The sequence below is a fragment of the Fusarium venenatum genome, assembly GCF_020744135.1.
Source record: "Fusarium venenatum strain MPI-CAGE-CH-0201 chromosome Unknown EDB82scaffold_2, whole genome shotgun sequence".
Lineage (NCBI taxonomy): Eukaryota > Fungi > Ascomycota > Sordariomycetes > Hypocreales > Nectriaceae > Fusarium > Fusarium venenatum.
Window position 1 is genome coordinate 8,745,847 of NW_027072130.1, and position 19,253 is coordinate 8,765,099.

Consider the following 19,253-nt stretch of genomic DNA (forward strand, 5'->3'; position numbering starts at 1 on the left):
GGTCTTTTGTGTAGCCGCACCACTGGACAAGCAATCGGTGGTCGTTTGGCCCGTTGAGCATGTAGCCATGAACACAAAACATATGGTAGGAGGAGAGCCCAGTTACACATTGACGATCTTCATGCCGACAACGACGACGACAACGAGGGCGGTGGAGTTTAGCTTGCCTCGTCTAGGTAACGCGCCTGATAAAGCGCGACATCAGGTGACTGACCGTTAGAGTACGGCAATAAGCTGGCAAATTTATTCCCGTAAAATCGGTGTTGCTTACTGAGACTAGCCGCATCGGTTTCAATTTCAGTAATCACGAGGATGTCCCCTGTAAGAAAGACCTGTTGGGAATTGCTCAGTAAGAATCTAATCGGGGTTGCCTAGTAAGCCAATTTATAGCCATGAGATTGAACGTAGCTTCTCTTCCGTGAACTAATGATTCCAACAGATAGACCAATCAACACCACTAACTACCTACACTATCAATATTATCCTGGTCTGCAAATAGCTATAAAGCCAGGTCAATCCACCACAATTTTAACTTGGAAAACCAGATCATCCTCATATTCCAAGTCGCTCTATCTCTCAACTATCCAACATGCAACTCATTACACTCCCCGTCCTTGCACTTTTTGCTACATCCGCATTGGCGGCGGATTGTCTAGGTGGAGCTAATAGCAATTTACGCAAAGTGCGTGATGCCTACTGGGATGCTCGTCAGAAGATGTGTAGCAACTCAGACTGTGCCTACCAGCAGGTCTGTACAACACAAGGCTTCGCCAAGTATGTTTATGAATCTCCCAAGAAGGACTCGCCGCGCTTTACAGAGTACGCTCTTAATGTCGCCCTGAGCCGTAAGAATACTGGAGGTCAAAAGGGATTTAAGGACTGCTGGGTATGCCACTCAATAAAGACTCATGACTGTTGCTGACAGGTCTGATTTATCTAGGACGCTACTGAGTATGACACTTGTAGTTTCTTATTGACCAAGCTAATAAGTATAGAAACATTATTACTCAGTGCGTTGATGGTCAGGACAAGCTAGTCGGAACATGGGAGTATAATGGCCAACTTTATCAGTTCGATGGGCAAATGACCATCAAGCATTGGTGAGGTAAGATATACTATCTCAATCCACAAATACCTGACTGACTATTTGCCTCGTGTGCTAAGACTCTATATATTCAATCTTTGGGCGGTATTAGAATTTGGTAGGATACGTAAAGACGATGCTTGGATGAACCACTATGCATTTATTATTTGAATACCCTGGAACCGTCGTATACTTCTAATGGAATCCTCTTCACAATCCCCAAGACTGTCTGTTATTTGTCGTATTGCCTCCTCACAAGTTGAAACTTGGATATAATCATCCAGCCCATCTTTATTGCCCCATCCTTGGGCCACGGTATCCTGAGCAACCTGCATCCTGTTTCCTCATATGTCCTTCCAAAAGTCCAAAACCCGCTGGTGGTAAAATTCATCCACGCAACGTTCTCAGCCTATCGAGTTCTGTATCGTCGATGTCAGAACTGTCACTCTTGGTCGAAATAGTTGTTTAGTGCCCATATAGCACAAAGTTTCGAAACATGACAACCACCTTCTCCAACTGATTCTTTGCCTCTACATCCACATTAAGGATTTCAAACTCCATCTCATCTGTTTCCGATTGTATCACTGGGTCGAGCCCGCACATTGAATGGGGAGAATACGGAAACTGACTGCATCCAGGCTTATCCACACAAGTATGCCTCAATCCTCACATAGCAAATGTTGCTTGTCGCTCCATAGCGATGTTGTGACTGAGTTTCAGACTTCTTCTGCCATAAGATTCCACATGTGAGCCGAAACATGTAGCATAATCTTGAGCTGTCAGGTCTTCATCATGCTGGATGCGGTGTGCCAGCCACTTCATCCTCGAAGTGAGAGGAGCACAGCAAATAGGTGAACATATACAAGAGCAGTTGCCGACTAACACTGATTATGACAAATATTGTTTCCCCTATCACTTATGTCGTTTTGGCCAGAAAATTTGTAATCTTGCATACCGATAATGTCGGCAAGAACAAAAATAGAAGATATAGGACTGGTGAATCTATAGCTCCATTTCCATAAAGGAGCTTGGTGGTCAAATAGCCATATTGCGTAGTCGAGTGAAACGGAACGGATCCATGGGTAATTGTCGTTAAAATGTGCTCTGTCCAATGAAGAATCAGCGTGGGGATTTGTACAGAGGGGCTCAGGTATAAGGTATAAGATGAGGCTACCAATAATCTATCACTACGTGTGGCAAAAGATGAAGTTGTAAGAAGGGATTCCGCCCAACCTAACCGTTTACTCGTCACTGAACATTCATGCGCCAGTTCTTAGCCTCAATGAAAGTCTTACATAGCCGCAGCCTGATTGTAATATTGACCGGTTTGTTTTATGATTATAAACTAGCAGTCTCGGAGATAAACATTTAAGGCACAAATCTCATCCATCTTATTTATTACATCTGTAACAACCAGCCACATTGTTATATAGCCAAAATCCAATTGTCACCATAATCAGGTTCATCCTGTTTAGATAGCCTTGGTTCATTCCAAGTATCGACAGGTTCGTTGCTCTCCTTTTCCTTAATAAAAGCCGCTTCACAAGATTCAAAGTACATCTTGGGCTGAGCAGCGTAGAAGGCATCATATTTGGTATGCAAAGCTTCGTCCAAGGATGAAATATCACCCTTGGGATGAAGTACGGTCCAGGGGCGTGAGCATACCCTACCCTTGCAATATTTCATGGCCATGATGAGGGAGTCTAGACGATAAACAACTGCATGCAAGGGCCTCTTTCCAACATTAAATTGCGCTGCTGCAAGGTGAACCTCGTACGAGTTAGACAGTAAGTTGACAGTTTGCTCAGGGTCATCCTAGACAGAAACATGTCAGTACCTTATGACCAGTAAATATTGATTGCATATCTCACCTTGAGGTTGTACAGCTCTCTTTCTCCAGTGCACCATACTGAGTAATAGAGGCTGAAATCAGTGTTCGACATACGAAGACCCTTGTAAGTATTGTTCACGTAGTAGTTGACGAACTTTCCTGCTTCAAAGTTCTCATCACTCGAGAATCCATAATGACCCTCAGGTACTCCATGACCCCAGTACTCAATAGCAGCATGCTCAATTCTACCATTTTTCTGCCCAGACTCTGAAAGAGGCATAAGTTCACCATCGGTTTGCTTGTCAACCCCGGCAATCTTCATAATAGTAGATGCAATATCTGTGTGTGTTGTGACGACATTGATCTCACCACCCTCTTTGATGCCTGGGCCACGAAGGAACATGGGGATGTGGATATCTGTATCATATCCACATTCTTTACCAGGGTGCATGCGGTGCTGACTGATATGATAGCCGTTATCAGTCGAATAGAAGATATAAGTATTGTCAATCTCGCCAGCAGCCTCGAGCTTAAGGACCAACTCATGCAGCATTTCATCGACCGACTGGAGTGCACGGAGACGTTGGCGTTGATAATGGTCGTTGTACAGGATAATGCTCTCATTGAGGGCGTCGAGTTTTCCTGGCCAGCCTGCAGCGCCTTCAATAAGGGAGTTGAAGGATTTTCCTCGGGGAATTTTATAATCATGGAATAGATGTTCGTGGCGATAAGCACTCTGGGGGGTTGAGAGGTATGTCTTGTTGTTCTTCTGATCAAATACCCAGTTGGAGTGTGGTGCAATTGGCGCAAAAGTCAGAAACCATGGGTCTTTGTGAGAAAGAGCCTCATCGAGCAAGTTGTATGCTTTGTCCGCGACCACATCGGTATTTTACTGGCCAGCATAGCTCACGGGCTTCTCGCCATTGTGGGACATCTTCATATCCCAATATCGGTAGGTATATGGGTCCAACAAGAAGTCTGAGGCATTGAATCCCCGGGCGTAAGGCCGATCATAGTTAGACACACCATGGAAGTTCCACAGTTTGCCGGAGTAGTAAGTATTATACCCCGCATCTTGCATCCATAGAAACAGGTAGTCATCGTTGATACCAACATCAGCAACCTTTGGGTATCCTCCATGTGGTGGGGAGACGTTTGTGACGTTATGGTTGTGTGCAGCTTTGCCTGTCCAGAGAGCTGCACGTGAAGGACAGCACAGAGCAACTGTGCAGTAGTGTTGATTGTACGTAGTACCTTTTGCTACAACATCGGACTGTCGATGGTCATGTTAGTTGCTGACTCCGAGATAACATCTTGAAAAATATTAAAACTCACTTTGAGATATTGCATATGATCAACACTTTCCATGTGCAAATCTTGGTCATCCGTGAGAATGAACAAGATGTTAGGTCTCTTGGCCTGCGCGAGGCCTGTGAGTGCCAACAAAGTGTATAATGACTTCATTTTTGTTAATGTTATGACATTCAAATCCGAGTCGCTGGTTTTTTTTTTCCCTAACAGCAGGAAGAAAAGAAGCAATTTATGTATGCTAACCTAACCAGTGCCGATACATCCTCAAGTTCTGTCGTAGCTTGACTTTTCGACCTGCCTATCACCTTCCTGAACCGTTGGTCGTTAGCGCCGATCCACCTCCGGCTGTACTCGGTCAATGTTTTGAGCCGGAGTTGATCATCGTCGGATTGGGTTGTCTCGGACCGAATCTATTATGGGGCCCACCTCGTGTATTGACTTGCTGTTGTGTAAAATCTGAAGAAGAGGTCTTTGGGTTTCGTTGTGTTTCTTTGTTTATCGTATATAGTTATTCTACGATCATTTTGCTCTTCTATCATGTTGCAAAACATACTATACTGTTGACAAGTGATAAGTCCCGCTCCAATCAACTTGACAATAGAAGAACTAAGAATTGCAAGACAATGTTTCACAATGATAACTCTCAACCTGAAGTGGTCGATGAGAGAACGCCTCTTACGTCTGCGCAAGGTATCGTCCCTGATCAAGGTACCATCAAGATACCCCATGAAGAGTCGCAAGAAATCGAATCCAATGATAATGGGTCGTTTACTCGGACCATTCTTCCCACATTACTTTTTAGTCAGTAGAGGTCTTTTCTACTGTTGTGTTTGATAGCTAACTTCGCCATGTAGGGATCTTCATTGCCCAGGCGGACTCTTCTATTGTGCTCGCAACTAGCCAGGAAATCGCATCCGAGTTTAATGTTCTTTCAGGCGCATCATGGCTAATTACATCATATGTATTGGCACAATGTGTTTGCCAGCCGTTGGTTCGTACTACCTTGGAACATTGAATCCATATCAATCTTGCTAATTCATGCGTTCGTCCCTGTCTAGTATGGAAGAACAAGTGACATCTTTGGGAGGAAGCCGGCGATGATATTCTCCTACAGTACTTTCACTCTGGGTTGCATTCTTTGGTGCGCACATTCAATGTCCTTTCTCTACGTCATGTAATGACTGGTTACTCAGTGGTATTGGGACTAGATACTGGCATGTTCTTCTAGGCCGTGCGGTCAGTGGGGTAGGTGATGCTGGCATGGTAGGCCTGGTAGCAGTCATCATCGCAGGTATATTCAGTATCCCCATTAGTGCCAACTGTGCTGTGATAGTGACTGACATACATCAGATCTATTACCTCCTCGTCAGGTCGCGACATGGAGAAGCTATGTGAACGTTGTGGCGACTCTTGGTAGATCATGTGGCGGTCCGCTTGGAGGATGAACACAGTGGGATGGAGATGGTGAGTGAATATCTACGGACTATAATCTTTAACATTGGGTTCACTAACATTATGTTCACCCAGGTACTTCATAGCCCAAAGCCCATTGGCAGCGCTAGCTGTTGTTCTAATCATCTTAATGCTTCCTGCAAACATATCTGGTTATGATGCAGGCTCAGCTGACTCTAGTATCGCAAATTGTCTGAGACGGGTAGACTTCGTCGGGTTTGCTTTACTGCCTGCATCATTGATTGCATCCTTTTTAGCACTCGATCAGGCCGGCAAACTTGCCCCCTGGCAGTACACTGTGCCTCTGGTGGTCTGCGCAGTGATTTTACTGGCGACTTTTTGGTATATCGAGAAGTATTACGCCCAAGAACCAGTCATTCCTACGGATCTCTTGGCCAAGCGGGACGTGTATATCCCTTACCTCATTATAGCGTTGCAAACTGCGTCTCAGTTCATTGTAAGTAAACATCCCTTTGTTCTGAACCTATACTAAGTGCCATTCACAGATCACTTACACTATTCCCATTTACTTCCCTATCGTGGCAGGAATGTCAGTTGCTTCGGCTGGCAGTCGCATCGTATTTATTGTTGTCGGTAATGCCGCCGGTGGACTGCTTACGGGCTGGTACGTCAGCCGCACTGGGAGCTACAAGTCAGTCATTTACATGGCGACGACTCTTGGTGTTGTATGTTACTGCTTAGTACTGGTTCGTTGGCACGGCAGCTCAAGCTTCTTTGACAGTTCATACCTTGCACTCGGAGGATTGGGTATGGGTAGCACGCAAAGTACTACATTTGTGCATCTCGCTGTGGCACTGGATGCCAAGGATATCGCTGTTGCTGGAACAACATGGTTTCTCTGCCAGAGTGCTGGAATGCTTGTGGCGGCGAATGTTTACAATATGATACACAACGTTGCGTTGACAGCCATATTGCAATCTGCTTTGGAAGACGTCGCAAATAAAACAGAGGCAAGTAACTGGCACTGACAATGTTTTCTTGAGGACAATCGCTGACTACAGGTTTCAGATTATTGAAGGTGTTTCCTCCAGCGTGGAATACATCAAGACCCTTCCTGTAGACCTGAGAGAACCTGTGACAAGAGCTGTAGTCCGGAACCTTGTTCCCACGAATGGTACGTGTCCCTTATCCGTTAAGGTCGGCGTTCAGTTCAAGTCAAACGGTGCTAACTGCAGTGATAGCGATTGCTCTGGGTTGTGGCGTGGCAGCTTTAATTATTACGCTTTTTATCCGGGAATACAGACTTGAGAAGGCTTAGCGTTGTATTGTGCTTTTTACGATTTCTTAAGCTTTCGCCCCGGCCTTCTCAATTTCCTCTAGGTTTTCAATAAAGGTAGCGTTGTATAGGGTATGATATGTACTAAAAAAATGTTCCAAAGAGCCCGCAAACTATTAAGCAAACTTAAAAATTCTAATCATTATTTATAATTGTAAGTTTGGGTAGAATTTAGCAATTTGAGAATCCTGACTTTGATACGTCATGATTTTGCAGCGTGAAGAAGATCCTTTCCAAAGCTTATATTCAACCAAGTCACCACAAAGCTAATGTCAAGCTTATTCTCGCACACACGAATCCGCCTAGTAGCTAGACTTTACTTCTTTCTCTTCATTCAGTAGAATCTAAAAAGTGATTGGCCAATATTCTTCAAGCTATGAAGACTTGCCGGTTTAGGGCTGTGGTTGGTAAGGCAAATGAGGGTTTAATGAATAGCTCAACTAATGAGCCAGCATCCCTACATGAGCTCTAGCCAACTGACCAATCATAGAGAAAAATTGCTTACCCCCAAAAAAGGATAGTGATAGTCTAGTGTTAGTATCCCCCCTCCAAAATGTCTAATTCTTTTGACGTATGGCGTGCTCTGGCTGTACACGGACATATTCGGTTACTTGAAAAATAGTCCAAACTAGCCAAATCTAGATACATTTTTCCTGCATGGGCATGCTTGGGCGAGAAATGACATCTTCTCTATCCTATCATGTCCCACCTCAACACCATTAGGACCAATATACATCAAAGTTCAAACATTTAAATGCCAACACGGAACCAGATGGCAAAAATGCAATACCTCGATCACACCGGAGCATCTCAGATCGATATTCCTTCTTGGCTTCATTGCTCAATTCAACACAATCGTCTCAACCTAAACTTGTCACGATGGCCCTGGCAGATATCGAGAAGTCATCTGCTGCAGAGGCCATTGGCGAAGGCCGTCTCAGCCCGTGTAACAACAAGGATGAAGAGTCTAGCCGTGAGACTCGGGACTGGACTGATAAAGAGGAGAAAAAAATCAAGATCAAGTATGTTCTACCATTGTCCTAAGCAAACTCACAAGCAATATTTTGTTGTTAACTAACATGGTAACTCGTCGCTAGACTTGACCTTGTCTTGCTCGGAAACCTAATGTTGGGCTTTTTCGCCTTGCAGTTGGATAAGACCAACATAAGCAGCGCCATAACCACCACCTTCGTCAAAGACATCGGTATCACAAACAATATCGTCAACAATGGCAACCAGCTCTTGCTTGCAGCTATCGTTATTTTCGAGATCCCTTCCAATATGATGCTCGCAAAATTCGGTGCCCCTACGTGGTTAACCTTTCAATGCTTCTCATGGGGGTTAGTCGCCACCTTCCAGGCTTTCATCAACAACAAGACATCTTTCTACGCAACTCGTTTCCTACTGGGGTTGTTTGAAGCTGGTTATCTAGCAGGGGCACTTGTTGTGATTGGTATGTTCTACACCAAACAAGAGATCGCTCTCCGCATGACTGTCCTCTATACTGCGAATTATGTTGCCGCTGGTACAAGCTCCTTGATCGCGGCCGGAATCTTCAATTTGGATGGCGCTTCTGGACTTGAAGGCTGGCAGGTATGTGCAATTCCCCTCTCCGTCAAACCTTCCCCAATTCTAATATAGTCGTCTATTCAGTGGCTGTTTCTTATCGACGGCATATTTACGGTCTTTATTTCTTTTTCATTCCTGTTCCTTCTGCCACGAGCACCATCATGGACTCGTCCACTCGTAAACATACCCGCTCTCGATGTATTCAACGACCGAGAACGTGACATTATGTCACGTCGAATAAGGCTCGAAGACGGAACTCGAGGCGAGGAGCTTAGCTCCTTCTCTACAATGGAAGCCATCCGATACCTATATAAGAACTATTACATCTGGATCCACGCCCTCGTTGCCTTTATCTCCCTGGTTCCGAAAGGAGGTTTACTGCTTTATGGGCCCACAATCGTCAAAAACCTCGGATTTGACAAGTTCAAGGCCAATATCCTTGTATCGGTCTGCAATTATGCTCTCGTGGTTCTGGCACTCATTGCAGCCCGGGTCTCGGATAAAGTCAAGCTTCGCGGTCCTATTTGCTTTATTTGTACAGCCTACGCACTGATAATGGCAGGCGTACAGTACTCTCTTGTCCTCAACAATGACAAGTGGGCGAAATACGCCGTCTTTGTACTTTTCATGGCTGGCAACGCGACATTCCAGGGTATCAACAGTGCTTGGTTATCGTCCAACGTGCGAGACACCAAAGCAATTTGCGTCGGTCAGGCACTTGTCGTCATGGGTGCAAACCTTGGTGGTTTGGCTGGACAGCAGCTTTTCCGTGACGAGGACGCTCCCAAGTACACAAATGGCGTCTTGGCTATCATGTGTTTTTATGCTGTAACATTAGTCCTGGTGGTGCTTGCGACAGGCGTGTACTGGAACAAAAACCGCAAATTAGTGAGAACCTCGTCTGTAGACACTAGCCGCGAGAGTAACTTGGGTGAGGGGAGATTCCAGATCTAATTATTATAGTGTTTAAGGCGTTGCGCAGGGTTTGTGCTATGTTTACGTTTTGGGACAATGTACCCCGTTGTGTTAAATCGTGTCTGTATTCTTTAATGAGCATGTTCTATTATTTATGCTTTGTTGCCTATTTCCAATAGGTATTGACCAACAAGAAATCATCCTTCCTTCGTGTTATCTACAACCTTTCATCACACCGAGATAACAATTGAGAATGCGAAACAGTATGCTGTGTTTTGATGACAGTAACCGTGAGTGTAATGATGGCACGGCTGACATTCAGGCGCTAACTTACCTATTGCCACCCGGACCGAGTGCACCCGACCGAAGCAGCTGAAGCAGTTATTTCCGATGAAACTCTCTCCAATAATCCTCACGCCGACCAGATCGGACAGCGACTGAGTTTACGCGGATAGCCCTTACTCCATGTCCGCATTAAAATATTTCCGTCCATTCAAATCCCGGAAGTGCTCGTATAATAAGGTTAATTTATAGTCGCTAAGAAATGTATTTGCACTAAGATTGTTGGCATGTGTCATATATCGTGGACCCTTTCGATTAGTGGCCGTTAACGTAATTATTGATGAAGCGACTACCAAGGTTTGAAAGAAATGATTGCATCACGCTTAAATATTAGGCTTGACCGCTCTAATCAGTGAAAGTAGCTACCTAATAGGACCCCTTTTCGTGATCATGATCGAATTTTCTCCGATACTTGTTTGTATCAGTCATTGCACGATGCACTTGTTCAATTTTTAAATTGACCATCTTGGCATTCGGACAAACCACTATAGCTAAGTTCATGTATTATTACACTCATGGCATTCTAAAGCGAGTTCATCTGATCATACATGAACCTGTAGCATGGGACGTGTATACGGGCCCGTCTGAACATTCTAATAATAGCCAGAGTAGTCGAAATTAGCTCGTGTTTGCGGGTCCTTCTTCCACTTAATCTTAATTTGACACATAATACGTCATAGCTAGTTTCGTTCCCTATAAGAAGACTTTATCACCTATTTTGAATGTGACTTTAGTCCTCATTGCCCGTTCATTAAACTAGTAGTTACTCGAAATGGCAAAGGGAACTGTCACTCGTTTGGCCTCGGCCGTTCTGGCCACCTCGTCTCTCATTGGTGCTGCTTCGGCTGCGGTGCTAGACCTTCCTGTCATCATCCAGAGTGGTTATGTAGGTGTATGATCAGAACGTTCTGGAATGCAAAACTGACTGTAGCAGAAAATGGTTGAAGTGGGCGTTGGAAACCCACCTCAGAACTACCGCCTTCTCTTCGACACCGGTAGTGCTTCGACATGGATGATTGATTCCGAATGCGCGGATACATGCTCCCATATTGACAAGTAATCAGCATTGTTATTTCTTCACCTTGGATCAATGTTTCTAACGTGTATCTTAGGGGTAGCCGCACTGGGTACAACATCTCCGCGTCTTCGACTGGGAGATTGACGGGACAGGATGCTGAAATTGGCTATATCGATGGTAATCGAGTAGCTGGCCCGACTGTTGAAGAGCTCTTTTCGACCGATAGCTTGAGTTTCAATGCATCTTTTATCGCAGCCAACGAGAGTAACTGGTCTGCTTTGCCTGCCCATGGCTTCATGGGACTTGCTTTTGGTAGTATCGCCGATGGTGGCGCGGCACCTATTTTCGAGTCTCTGATGGCGGAAAAGTTAATGGATGAGCCCAAATTCGGTATCTATTATGCTAGAGATGAGGGATATGATACCGGCGGCGTTGCTGGCAAGGGTTTGCTTACCCTAGGAGGATCCAAGGAGAGGGAATACGTCGACGGTGACTTGGCCACTATCCAGCTTACCACTGGTGAAGTAGGCTACGATGTTTGGCGATCGGTTTTGCACACCACTACTGGAAAGAGAAAGGCAAGAAACGGCACCGAGATCAAGACTCAGACCGATCTCTCTTGGACTAGCGCTGTCTTTGACACGGGCGCGTCGAGTATCTCACTTCCCGACGACAAGATTGTGGAGATTTACGAGTCTATTGGCATGAACTGGACGGCTATCATTGAGGGAGATCACGTTCCTCTGTGCAGCGAGTTTACTAATGACTGGTCAATCTCGTTTGAGGTTGGCTTCTACGGTGACACCAGAACTCTCACGCTTACTGGTGATCAGCTAGCTATTCCTGGTTTCGCTAACAGGGAGGATGGCTGCTGGCCACCTTTCGAGACGTCCGGCTCATCTGGGTTTGCTCTGATTGGGGTTAGGCTACTGAAACACTATTACACAGTCTGGGACTACGGTAACTTTCCAAAGGAAGGAGAATTTATTGACCCTACTCTTTCATTTGGCAAACTCAAGACGGGATACTAGTTGGGATATTCTGTACATGTAAACTAAATGTTCATCTACTATGATAAAATAGATTACAAACGAGTCACTTAAAGCTTGCTGAAATACTATCTGCTCGTGTGTCTCCGATAACAATCAGCACAACTTTCTGGACCATGGACCTCCACACAAACAAGCTAAGTCTACCCTTGCTTCGATTGCCACAATTATACGAAGGGCCATAGCTGCTGACTGACCTAATCAGTTTTCCGCGTCGATGGAATAGGAGAGTATCGGGTCGCCAGATAATACATAGTAAAGATCCCTGTATCTTACATTCTGGCAAATGGATATCTTGTTGCGAAAGTAGATACATGTTTGACTTAGACCAATAGCGGTTGTATGTCTTGCAATTTAACGGAGCGAATAGCTTCCCAAGATCGAGCTTGTGGTCTACTTTTGGACCTTCAAGACACGAAAAAGATGGACTTCTGTTCTGGTCAGGCCTTGAAAGAGGTGGTGGAAATGGTGACCCACGTCGGGATCACCGTTGTATTATGTCGACTAGGATCTGCCGAAGCGGAAATAGTTCTTACTAATTGCGATTTATTGTCATCTACTATAAATCACGCGTTTGTAGAAGACGTATGAGAAGCCAAGTTGTTATTAAAGAGGAATGTCTAGAGATCGCTAGAAACCAAGTTCGTCGTCTGTCGAGCTTGCGAAAGGATTGCTGTAAAATATTCTCAGCTCCCTTGCCAACGCTACTCTTGAATAATTTGTGTTAAATAATATCAATTGAAAAGCAAGCTTGCTTGAATACTAGCATCTCATTAGGAATTAAAGGGTAATATTGGATTTAACCATTGAGAAGATAGTGCCGCATACACATCGTTGCTGTTGTCATTCATTCCTGATCCTGGCGGATTGTCTTCCATCCAAGTATCGTTCTCAGTTGCGTGGAAGTCAAGATCAAGTCCATATGGCATGTCTTGGAGTGGGGCTCCTGTTATTCCTCCCGTGCGAAACTCATCATTTATGTTGAGATCAATGTCGGTAAAAATGTCAGGTGCCTCGGGCTGTTTGCTTGAGTTCATGTTCCAAGATGATGAAGGTACTGTTGACCCTTCTACCATTTCTTGAGAAGCTTGCGTCGTCAAGGCTTGAAGAATAGCCATCGGATCCGCTTGAGTCTGTTGATCAAATTGAAATGCATCACGGCCCAGGCCGGTCAAGGATGCATTGGACACAACGTTCTCTAGGAAGCTGACCGTAACCTCGGCTGCTGAGTATAAAGTTTGCATCTTGTTCAATATCCTGATACACAGCCGGAAGCCTACAAGTCCCCTATCCCTTACTTCTTTGCTCTGACTCTTCATGTTCAAAACATGCATGGATATGGCAGGGTAGACGGCTGTCATAGCACCGACAGGCAAGTTGCAATCCATATTATGTTGATTAAGTTCGGCTGCGAGGCGCGTGATATTGTCGGTCGATTCTAAAACAACCGACTTGGACACCTCTTGGGACTGGGAGACGTTTCTTCCTGTGAACTGATGCAGAGAACTGGGTAGTGATTGTGGCTTGTGGAGCGTGTAGAGAGCTGTGTAATAGATCATGTGAAGCAGATGCCTGCGGACATCAACTGGTCTTCCACCAAACTCCCCATTGCGACCTACCAGTGGTCTGTAGTAACATGATCTAGGAAGCGCTCTCTTCCACGATCTGAGTGAAGCATTGACTGCGTGTAGGCTTTTCAAATTGTGGGTGTTATTGGCTGGCACTGGTTCACCTTCATCCTGTTGAGACTTTGCTTCTGCTTGCAGCTCTAGGATCTGATTGATGAGAACACTTAACCTGGTCTTTTTGACGCAAAGTTCGGCTGATTCCAATTCTTTCGTCTTGTCGAATGGACCCACCTGGCCATGCTGGAGTAGCGAGTGTCGTTTTATAAGAACATTAGACTCTAAATCCGCAACTTCCAGCATAGGGACGTTGAAGTCCTGCTCCTTTATCCGAGTCGGTCTATCCATTCCCAATGAGAGAACGCTATCTCGAACGTGGCAACACCACCACAGCCTAGTTAAGTGTCTACGCTTTCGTGGAGGCAAATCTGTAGTTGTAGAAGTGCGATGCAGCCCGATAGAGTACCCCATTGATATTGCCGTGTTGACCCAGTACCACGGGCCTTTGACTTCATCATTTGGTACCCCGCGACAGGTTAGCAAGAGCGCTGTTTGCATAGCTGCTAGCTTATCCGGATTCGTTTCAAGATCGAATAGTAACTATGGGAGAAATATTAGCATACACCTAGAACAAGAGTCTCTTCGTGTTAATGGCATAAACTCACCTGGGTCCGTTTATAAAGTACTATTCCCATGAGTCTTTTGTCGGGATATCCAAATTTACAAGCAACCTCCTCATCAAGGTGGATTGAGCCAGAAAATAAAATGGCACTATAGAGGACAAGACTGAGCTGGCCCTTAGTACCACCGGGACAACTAATACAAGCCAAGAAGGCTTCCAGGTCCAACAACGGCATACGAGGATAAATGTACTCAACGAGCGAATTGACAAGCTCGCATTGAATAGTGGTCGGTGGTAACGAAAACACGCCCTGTGATTGTAAAAAGGACGTGTAGCCAGGGTCAGCGAATGACGGCTTTTTAATAAAACCTGGAAGCCCAGCAAGCCCGTCTTGCTGGTTGTCTGCTGCTGAATGTTGTGTAGAGGTAATGCTACTCGGTCCTTGCAGCAGATCGCCCAAGTCGCCTACTTCGATATGGCAATCTTGATCCGTTTCTGGTCCAGGTTGGTCGGTATTATTGACAAGCTCTTCAACCTCTTCGTCTGTGATCAGCTCTTCAATGCGGTCGGGTCTTTCAGATGTGTGGCCTTTGTCATAATTGAAGTATATGACTCTATCATCTTGTTGTTGACTGGTGTTATTGTCGGAACCAAGATAGACTTTTCTGCATAAGGATGGTCAGTATTTATTGAGGCACACCTTTATAGTGCTGTTGGTGTAAGTACCTGCTTCGACGGGTTCGTGGTACAACGCATTGTGTACCGTCCCAGCGGCAATTTCTGCATGGACTTGATATCACCACATCGCATTTGACTTTTCTTACGCGGCAGCTAAGGCATGCCCAACTGGCACGTTGAGGTCTTGTTCGCTGCTGAGAGCGGTAAAGATGACTTGATGATGCTTCAGAATTTTTGCTGGCAGTTGCATCCATTTCAAATGATCAACAATTGGATGGAGTGAAAACCAGTTTCTGATTCGGTCTTTGTCTGACTATTTAAATGTCTAGAAGAGAGTAACTTTACGCTTGTTCTGGATTTAAATCGCCCGTTGACGTTAATGCGGGGTATCTAAGATGGCGTTTCGATGGGGATAGCTGTCGTGATATCCTAGTCTCAGTTGGTTTAGGCCAAGGGACTCCACTGAGGATACGACAAAGTCGTTGTAATGAAAACTCCGGGCTAGGCCTGGTAATAAGACACTATGACATAAACACGTTTCCTACTGATTATTACAAAACACATCTTGCAGTGCCACACCATATATATTATTTTTAAATATTAGACAAGTGCTTTAGTGTAAAGGAGAAGAACAAGAAGGATCAATCCAATTGCATATATCTCCGCGCCTGACATCGAACTGTGAGACATGAGAACAACATCAAGCTGAATACACAATGCTTTGGCCGTGTGATAGCCGATACACAATTGACAATGGCGCCCACGATGAGGGAACAGCCATGAAGGATAACGTGTTCAATGACTCGATTGACATAGGCTGGAACAAATGCGCAACAGCTGCCATACCTTTACTAAGGTTCAGGTGTGGCAGTCTGTTGACAAATGAGGTCGATACAAGCATATCTTCCCAATGCACCGGCTCCCAGCGCTGCGATACAGTCTTGGTCTGTTGAGCAATCAATTTCAGGAATATCCACAGGAGGAGGCGCTTGAGTTGTCGATGAAGTAGTCGTTGTAACCGTGGTCGGGGTAGCGTCCTCTACGACAGTAGAAGTCGCAGTGTCGCTTTCTGATTCAGATATGGTAAGAGTGGTATCGATAGTTGTTGCAATCGTCGTGGAGGCGGGCATTTGGGTGGTTGCTGTCTCAGTAGAAATTTCGGTAGTCCCTGAGCTGGCTTTGCAAGGGCTGGCAGTGGAGCTGGATATGAAGCAGCTAGCCATAAAGGCGGCCATCAACGTCTTGGGAATCATTGTGCAAATAGAAGAGTTAATAACAGACTAGGTATTTGGAACTGGAAAAGAGTAAAGCAGGATGGAAATTAGCAGTGCGGGTTCTTAAAGAAATGGTTCTGTCACTTGTTAAGTTTGCGACAAGTGGAAATAGGGGGACACTATTGATTTGGCTCTCAATAATATTGATTCCACTAAGCTTATTATGGTAGTACTCATCTCCACTAAATTGACTGCAACTAACAGTTTCCTTACGCTAAAATTGTCGAGATTAGCTAAGTTTAGCGCACTCTTCAACTAACTACAGAATAGATATAATCACCACAGGTAGATTTCCGTGTCGTAAGGCTGTTATCTTAGAGACAGTGTTTACTATCACATTAATAAGTAAGTGTGGGTTAATAGTAGATAGAAGATAATACTTTATCTTAATTAAGCTATAAAGAAGAAAACTCTAAAATCAAAAGTTAAAAGATTAAAATACCAATTTCTTTCCCTTTAACTATCTCGCCTCTATCTATATAATGTTTAAGTAATAATTAAGCAGGACTCTAAGATGTAAAGTTAATTCTTATTTCGAAAACGTATAATTGTCTTATAAGGATTCATGCTTTCTACAATTGTATTTGAATAATAGTAGATCCTCTTTAACTATATTTAGTATCCCCTTTGCATTCCTGCGCAGGGATAGTCTGTGGCCAAATAGCAGTTTCAAATATGTTATACTTACTATCAGCCTCAGTTGTCCTTCTCATGTTTCCTAAAGCTATTTCGATCTTCTGGTCCAATACTTTAAACCGCTTATCAACCTCGCCTCTCCGTGATAACCCTTCAGAGCACCATAGCGGGATATCTGTAGTAAGTAGTAACTCAGCAAGGCGACTTAAGCGCGACCGGAAGGCCTACAACTCTCTTGCACCTCCCTTCATCAGACTATCAGGGAAAGGGGTTCCGTCCTCCATGAATATGCAGTCAAACACACTCATGTTCTTTCTAGTCAGCACATATCTATCGACCTTGTCGCATTGTAACGTAGCGGCGACGCCGTCGAAGTTTGCATGATATCACATCAAGCGAAGGACTGCATATCCTCCATCATCGTCCTGGTAATTGATTTGGTCTACCTGCATTCTTTCAAGCGTCCAGTCCAAGAACCAGCTGTTAAAACCGCGGACCTTTTCCCCGATGGACGGCCAGTCGTCTGACAGAAACCGTAGCACGTTGGATCTCGTCATAGCAGCTTTGGTAGCCCCAACACTTTCGCAAAATTGAATTTGAGAAATCACCAACTCCAACCGTACAGCTCTCAGGTTACCAAAAACATGGTATTCGAAAAGAAAGTAGCCGATGCGATGAGGAGTCTCAAAGACCTTGGCCTTGTCGTATCGCGGGTCACTGAGCATTATTTCAGCTCCCACGAAATATCGCAGCATGACAGCCCGTCCTAACAGTGTCTGGAAGTCGTCGTCCAATGTGTCGGGTTCAAGCCCATAATACATTAAAACGAGTATGTAATGCGTATTGTCGGTTTGCGATGCCGCCGCATGCAGTAATGTTCGACCCACAGCATAAGGCTTGTTAATGTCCAAGTGTCTGCTGTCCATATGTGTCATCGGATAGTAAAATATGAATTGCTGGTTGCGCATGATGGAAAACGCGATTGCTCGGAGAAGGATGCTTCAGTTTAAAGGTTGTCGCCAATGTGGTGGCCCTCGGATCGTAAATCTTCAATCAAAATCTAAAAGGCTGCAGTACACCCGTTGTTAACAGCCCAAATAAGACTCCAATCCGGTCGTTCGTTGAGGGAAGGATCAAGATTTTGAATTTCCGGTTCTCGAGCAAGGCGTGCACCGCGACCTAGTGGGAATTTCACCATCTGAGATCGAAGCCTTGACCCTGACAGACCATGTTCGACCACAGATTTATGCTCAATCGGATTCGGCGAGACAGAGCACAGAAGCAGGTTATCAAGAAGCTGAGTTGAAGGTTGAGTATTGTTAGGTTGCAGAGTCTCGTAGTTGTCCAGGAGCAAAGCGCAACTGTCAACGTCTAGGTGTCTTGCCGCCCTCTTGATGGCTGAGTCGACATCCTTCATGTTTACGTCCTTCTCTCGATGACAAGTCACTAGCGCTTGTGCGAGGCACCTTTTGCCCAATCTGGTAGCCCAGAAAAGAGGGGTTCCTTTAGGCATCCCAGGTCTCGAAGCGTATTGTGCTGGGATTTGGCATTTGTATCAAGTAAGGCTCCATGAGCAACGAGGTCTGGAACCAAACTCGCCGCTACGTCGTCCAAAAACCAGGCGATGCAGTGCAGCATACCGACACCGAATTCAGTCGCGCTTGACAGGTTGGGCTATTTCGACAATAGAAAATGCAAAACTTCCAGGTGGCGAGGTAACATGGTTAAATCACATCCTTTAGTATCTGAACATGAGATATACCGGCAGAACCGGCAAGTACTTCCTGCCTTTGACCGTTTCGAGATGAAGCGATCCGCGTCGTGCAAAGGTTCAAAAGGTGTTGCATTAGTGTTCCTGTCAGGATTCTGAGCGTGTATGGAAGAGTCCTTTCCTCGGATGCGCCCCGCGTGCCCACGTCCCTTACGTCAGGAATTTGCTCAAATGCGATTGGTCGTCAAGAACAAGACCTGTACACCAATCGCTTATAGGAGATCTCTATAGAATAAAACTACAAAAGAAATCCTCACTAGAGCTGCGGAGGTAATCGTCCGTGGTCATAGTTATGGTTCAATTCTCGGGCCGAAGTTTAACCGGCCAAAAGTGACAGCCCGTGTCTACCCTACTAAGTCTTGGAATGAAGAGACTTGCCATAAAAAGGGACACATTTACACGCGCAGGAGTGGAATTACAACCTGAAAACCATGTATAACAAGCTGGTTCATTCCCGCACCAGAAATGACGATCTCAGACAGTTGCTCTCAAACGAATTTCGGGGAAGGCCTCAGAGAGATGTTAATCTTCTTCTGCCAGCTTGGGTTGTGGCAGCCGTTGCTGACTGTAAAGACGGCAAGTGTATGGCTGTAGCCTTTGACAACGTACCTTTTTTAAGGTCTCGACCGTGTAATTGATATTGCAGTCCATCTGTGCGGATTGTCTCACTACCTAATGGATTATCCTAAGCGAGAGTAGTAGTGAAAAACATCAACTATTTCGTTGCACTTACAGTTGTAGTAATACCTAATACTTTCGTAAGGTCACTTTTTGCTTTG

General features: G+C 45.0%; 8 protein-coding genes across 8 annotated transcripts; 4 read left to right on the forward strand and 4 right to left on the reverse strand.

Moving 5' to 3' along the window:
• Positions 1-372: 372 nt before the first annotated feature.
• EDB82DRAFT_502269 (uncharacterized protein) lies at positions 373-1,288 on the forward strand. The gene is made up of 4 exons (XM_025736456.2): positions 373-886; positions 941-951; positions 996-1,105; positions 1,165-1,288. The coding sequence occupies exons 1-3, from the start codon at positions 590-592 to the stop codon at positions 1,102-1,104; spliced, it is 417 nt and encodes a 138-aa protein (XP_025587061.2). The 5' UTR covers positions 373-589; the 3' UTR covers position 1,105; positions 1,165-1,288.
• Positions 1,289-2,509: 1,221 nt separating this feature from the next.
• Positions 2,510-4,379, reverse strand: EDB82DRAFT_556950 (alkaline-phosphatase-like protein; the record flags this gene model as incomplete). The annotated part of the gene is made up of 4 exons (XM_065609685.1): positions 2,510-2,899; positions 2,956-3,759; positions 3,826-4,188; positions 4,251-4,379. The coding sequence occupies 4 exons, from the start codon at positions 4,377-4,379 to the stop codon at positions 2,510-2,512; spliced, it is 1,686 nt and encodes a 561-aa protein (XP_065465107.1).
• Positions 4,380-4,849: 470 nt separating this feature from the next.
• Positions 4,850-6,957, forward strand: EDB82DRAFT_525743 (major facilitator superfamily domain-containing protein; the record flags this gene model as incomplete). Its single annotated transcript, XM_065609143.1, has 6 exons — positions 4,850-5,027; positions 5,081-5,213; positions 5,754-6,135; positions 6,185-6,653; positions 6,718-6,813; positions 6,881-6,957. 6 exons carry the CDS (start codon positions 4,850-4,852, stop codon positions 6,955-6,957), a joined length of 1,335 nt encoding a protein of 444 aa, XP_065465108.1.
• An 897-nt stretch (positions 6,958-7,854) lies between these two features.
• Positions 7,855-9,498, forward strand: EDB82DRAFT_567359 (major facilitator superfamily domain-containing protein; the record flags this gene model as incomplete). Its single annotated transcript, XM_065609845.1, has 3 exons — positions 7,855-7,997; positions 8,073-8,568; positions 8,629-9,498. 3 exons carry the CDS (start codon positions 7,855-7,857, stop codon positions 9,496-9,498), a joined length of 1,509 nt encoding a protein of 502 aa, XP_065465109.1.
• A 1,055-nt stretch (positions 9,499-10,553) lies between these two features.
• Positions 10,554-11,914, forward strand: EDB82DRAFT_537527 (aspartic peptidase domain-containing protein). The gene is made up of 3 exons (XM_025736460.2): positions 10,554-10,687; positions 10,736-10,857; positions 10,914-11,914. The coding sequence occupies exons 1-3, from the start codon at positions 10,574-10,576 to the stop codon at positions 11,848-11,850; spliced, it is 1,173 nt and encodes a 390-aa protein (XP_025587065.2). The 5' UTR covers positions 10,554-10,573; the 3' UTR covers positions 11,851-11,914.
• Positions 11,915-12,462: 548 nt separating this feature from the next.
• On the reverse strand, positions 12,463-15,096 carry EDB82DRAFT_502274 (fungal-specific transcription factor domain-containing protein). The gene is made up of 3 exons (XM_065608669.1): positions 14,842-15,096; positions 14,159-14,780; positions 12,463-14,093 (listed from the first exon to the last, which is right to left on the reverse strand). The coding sequence occupies exons 1-3, from the start codon at positions 15,045-15,047 to the stop codon at positions 12,642-12,644; spliced, it is 2,280 nt and encodes a 759-aa protein (XP_065465110.1). The 5' UTR covers positions 15,048-15,096; the 3' UTR covers positions 12,463-12,641.
• A 300-nt stretch (positions 15,097-15,396) lies between these two features.
• On the reverse strand, positions 15,397-16,105 carry EDB82DRAFT_502275 (uncharacterized protein). The gene has a single exon (XM_025736462.2). The coding sequence runs from the start codon at positions 16,044-16,046 to the stop codon at positions 15,645-15,647; it is 402 nt and encodes a 133-aa protein (XP_025587067.2). The 5' UTR covers positions 16,047-16,105; the 3' UTR covers positions 15,397-15,644.
• A 387-nt stretch (positions 16,106-16,492) lies between these two features.
• On the reverse strand, positions 16,493-17,671 carry EDB82DRAFT_476401 (uncharacterized protein; the record flags this gene model as incomplete). Its single annotated transcript, XM_065608057.1, has 3 exons — positions 16,493-16,542; positions 16,756-16,927; positions 17,150-17,671. 3 exons carry the CDS (start codon positions 17,669-17,671, stop codon positions 16,493-16,495), a joined length of 744 nt encoding a protein of 247 aa, XP_065465111.1.
• Positions 17,672-19,253: the final 1,582 nt, after the last annotated feature.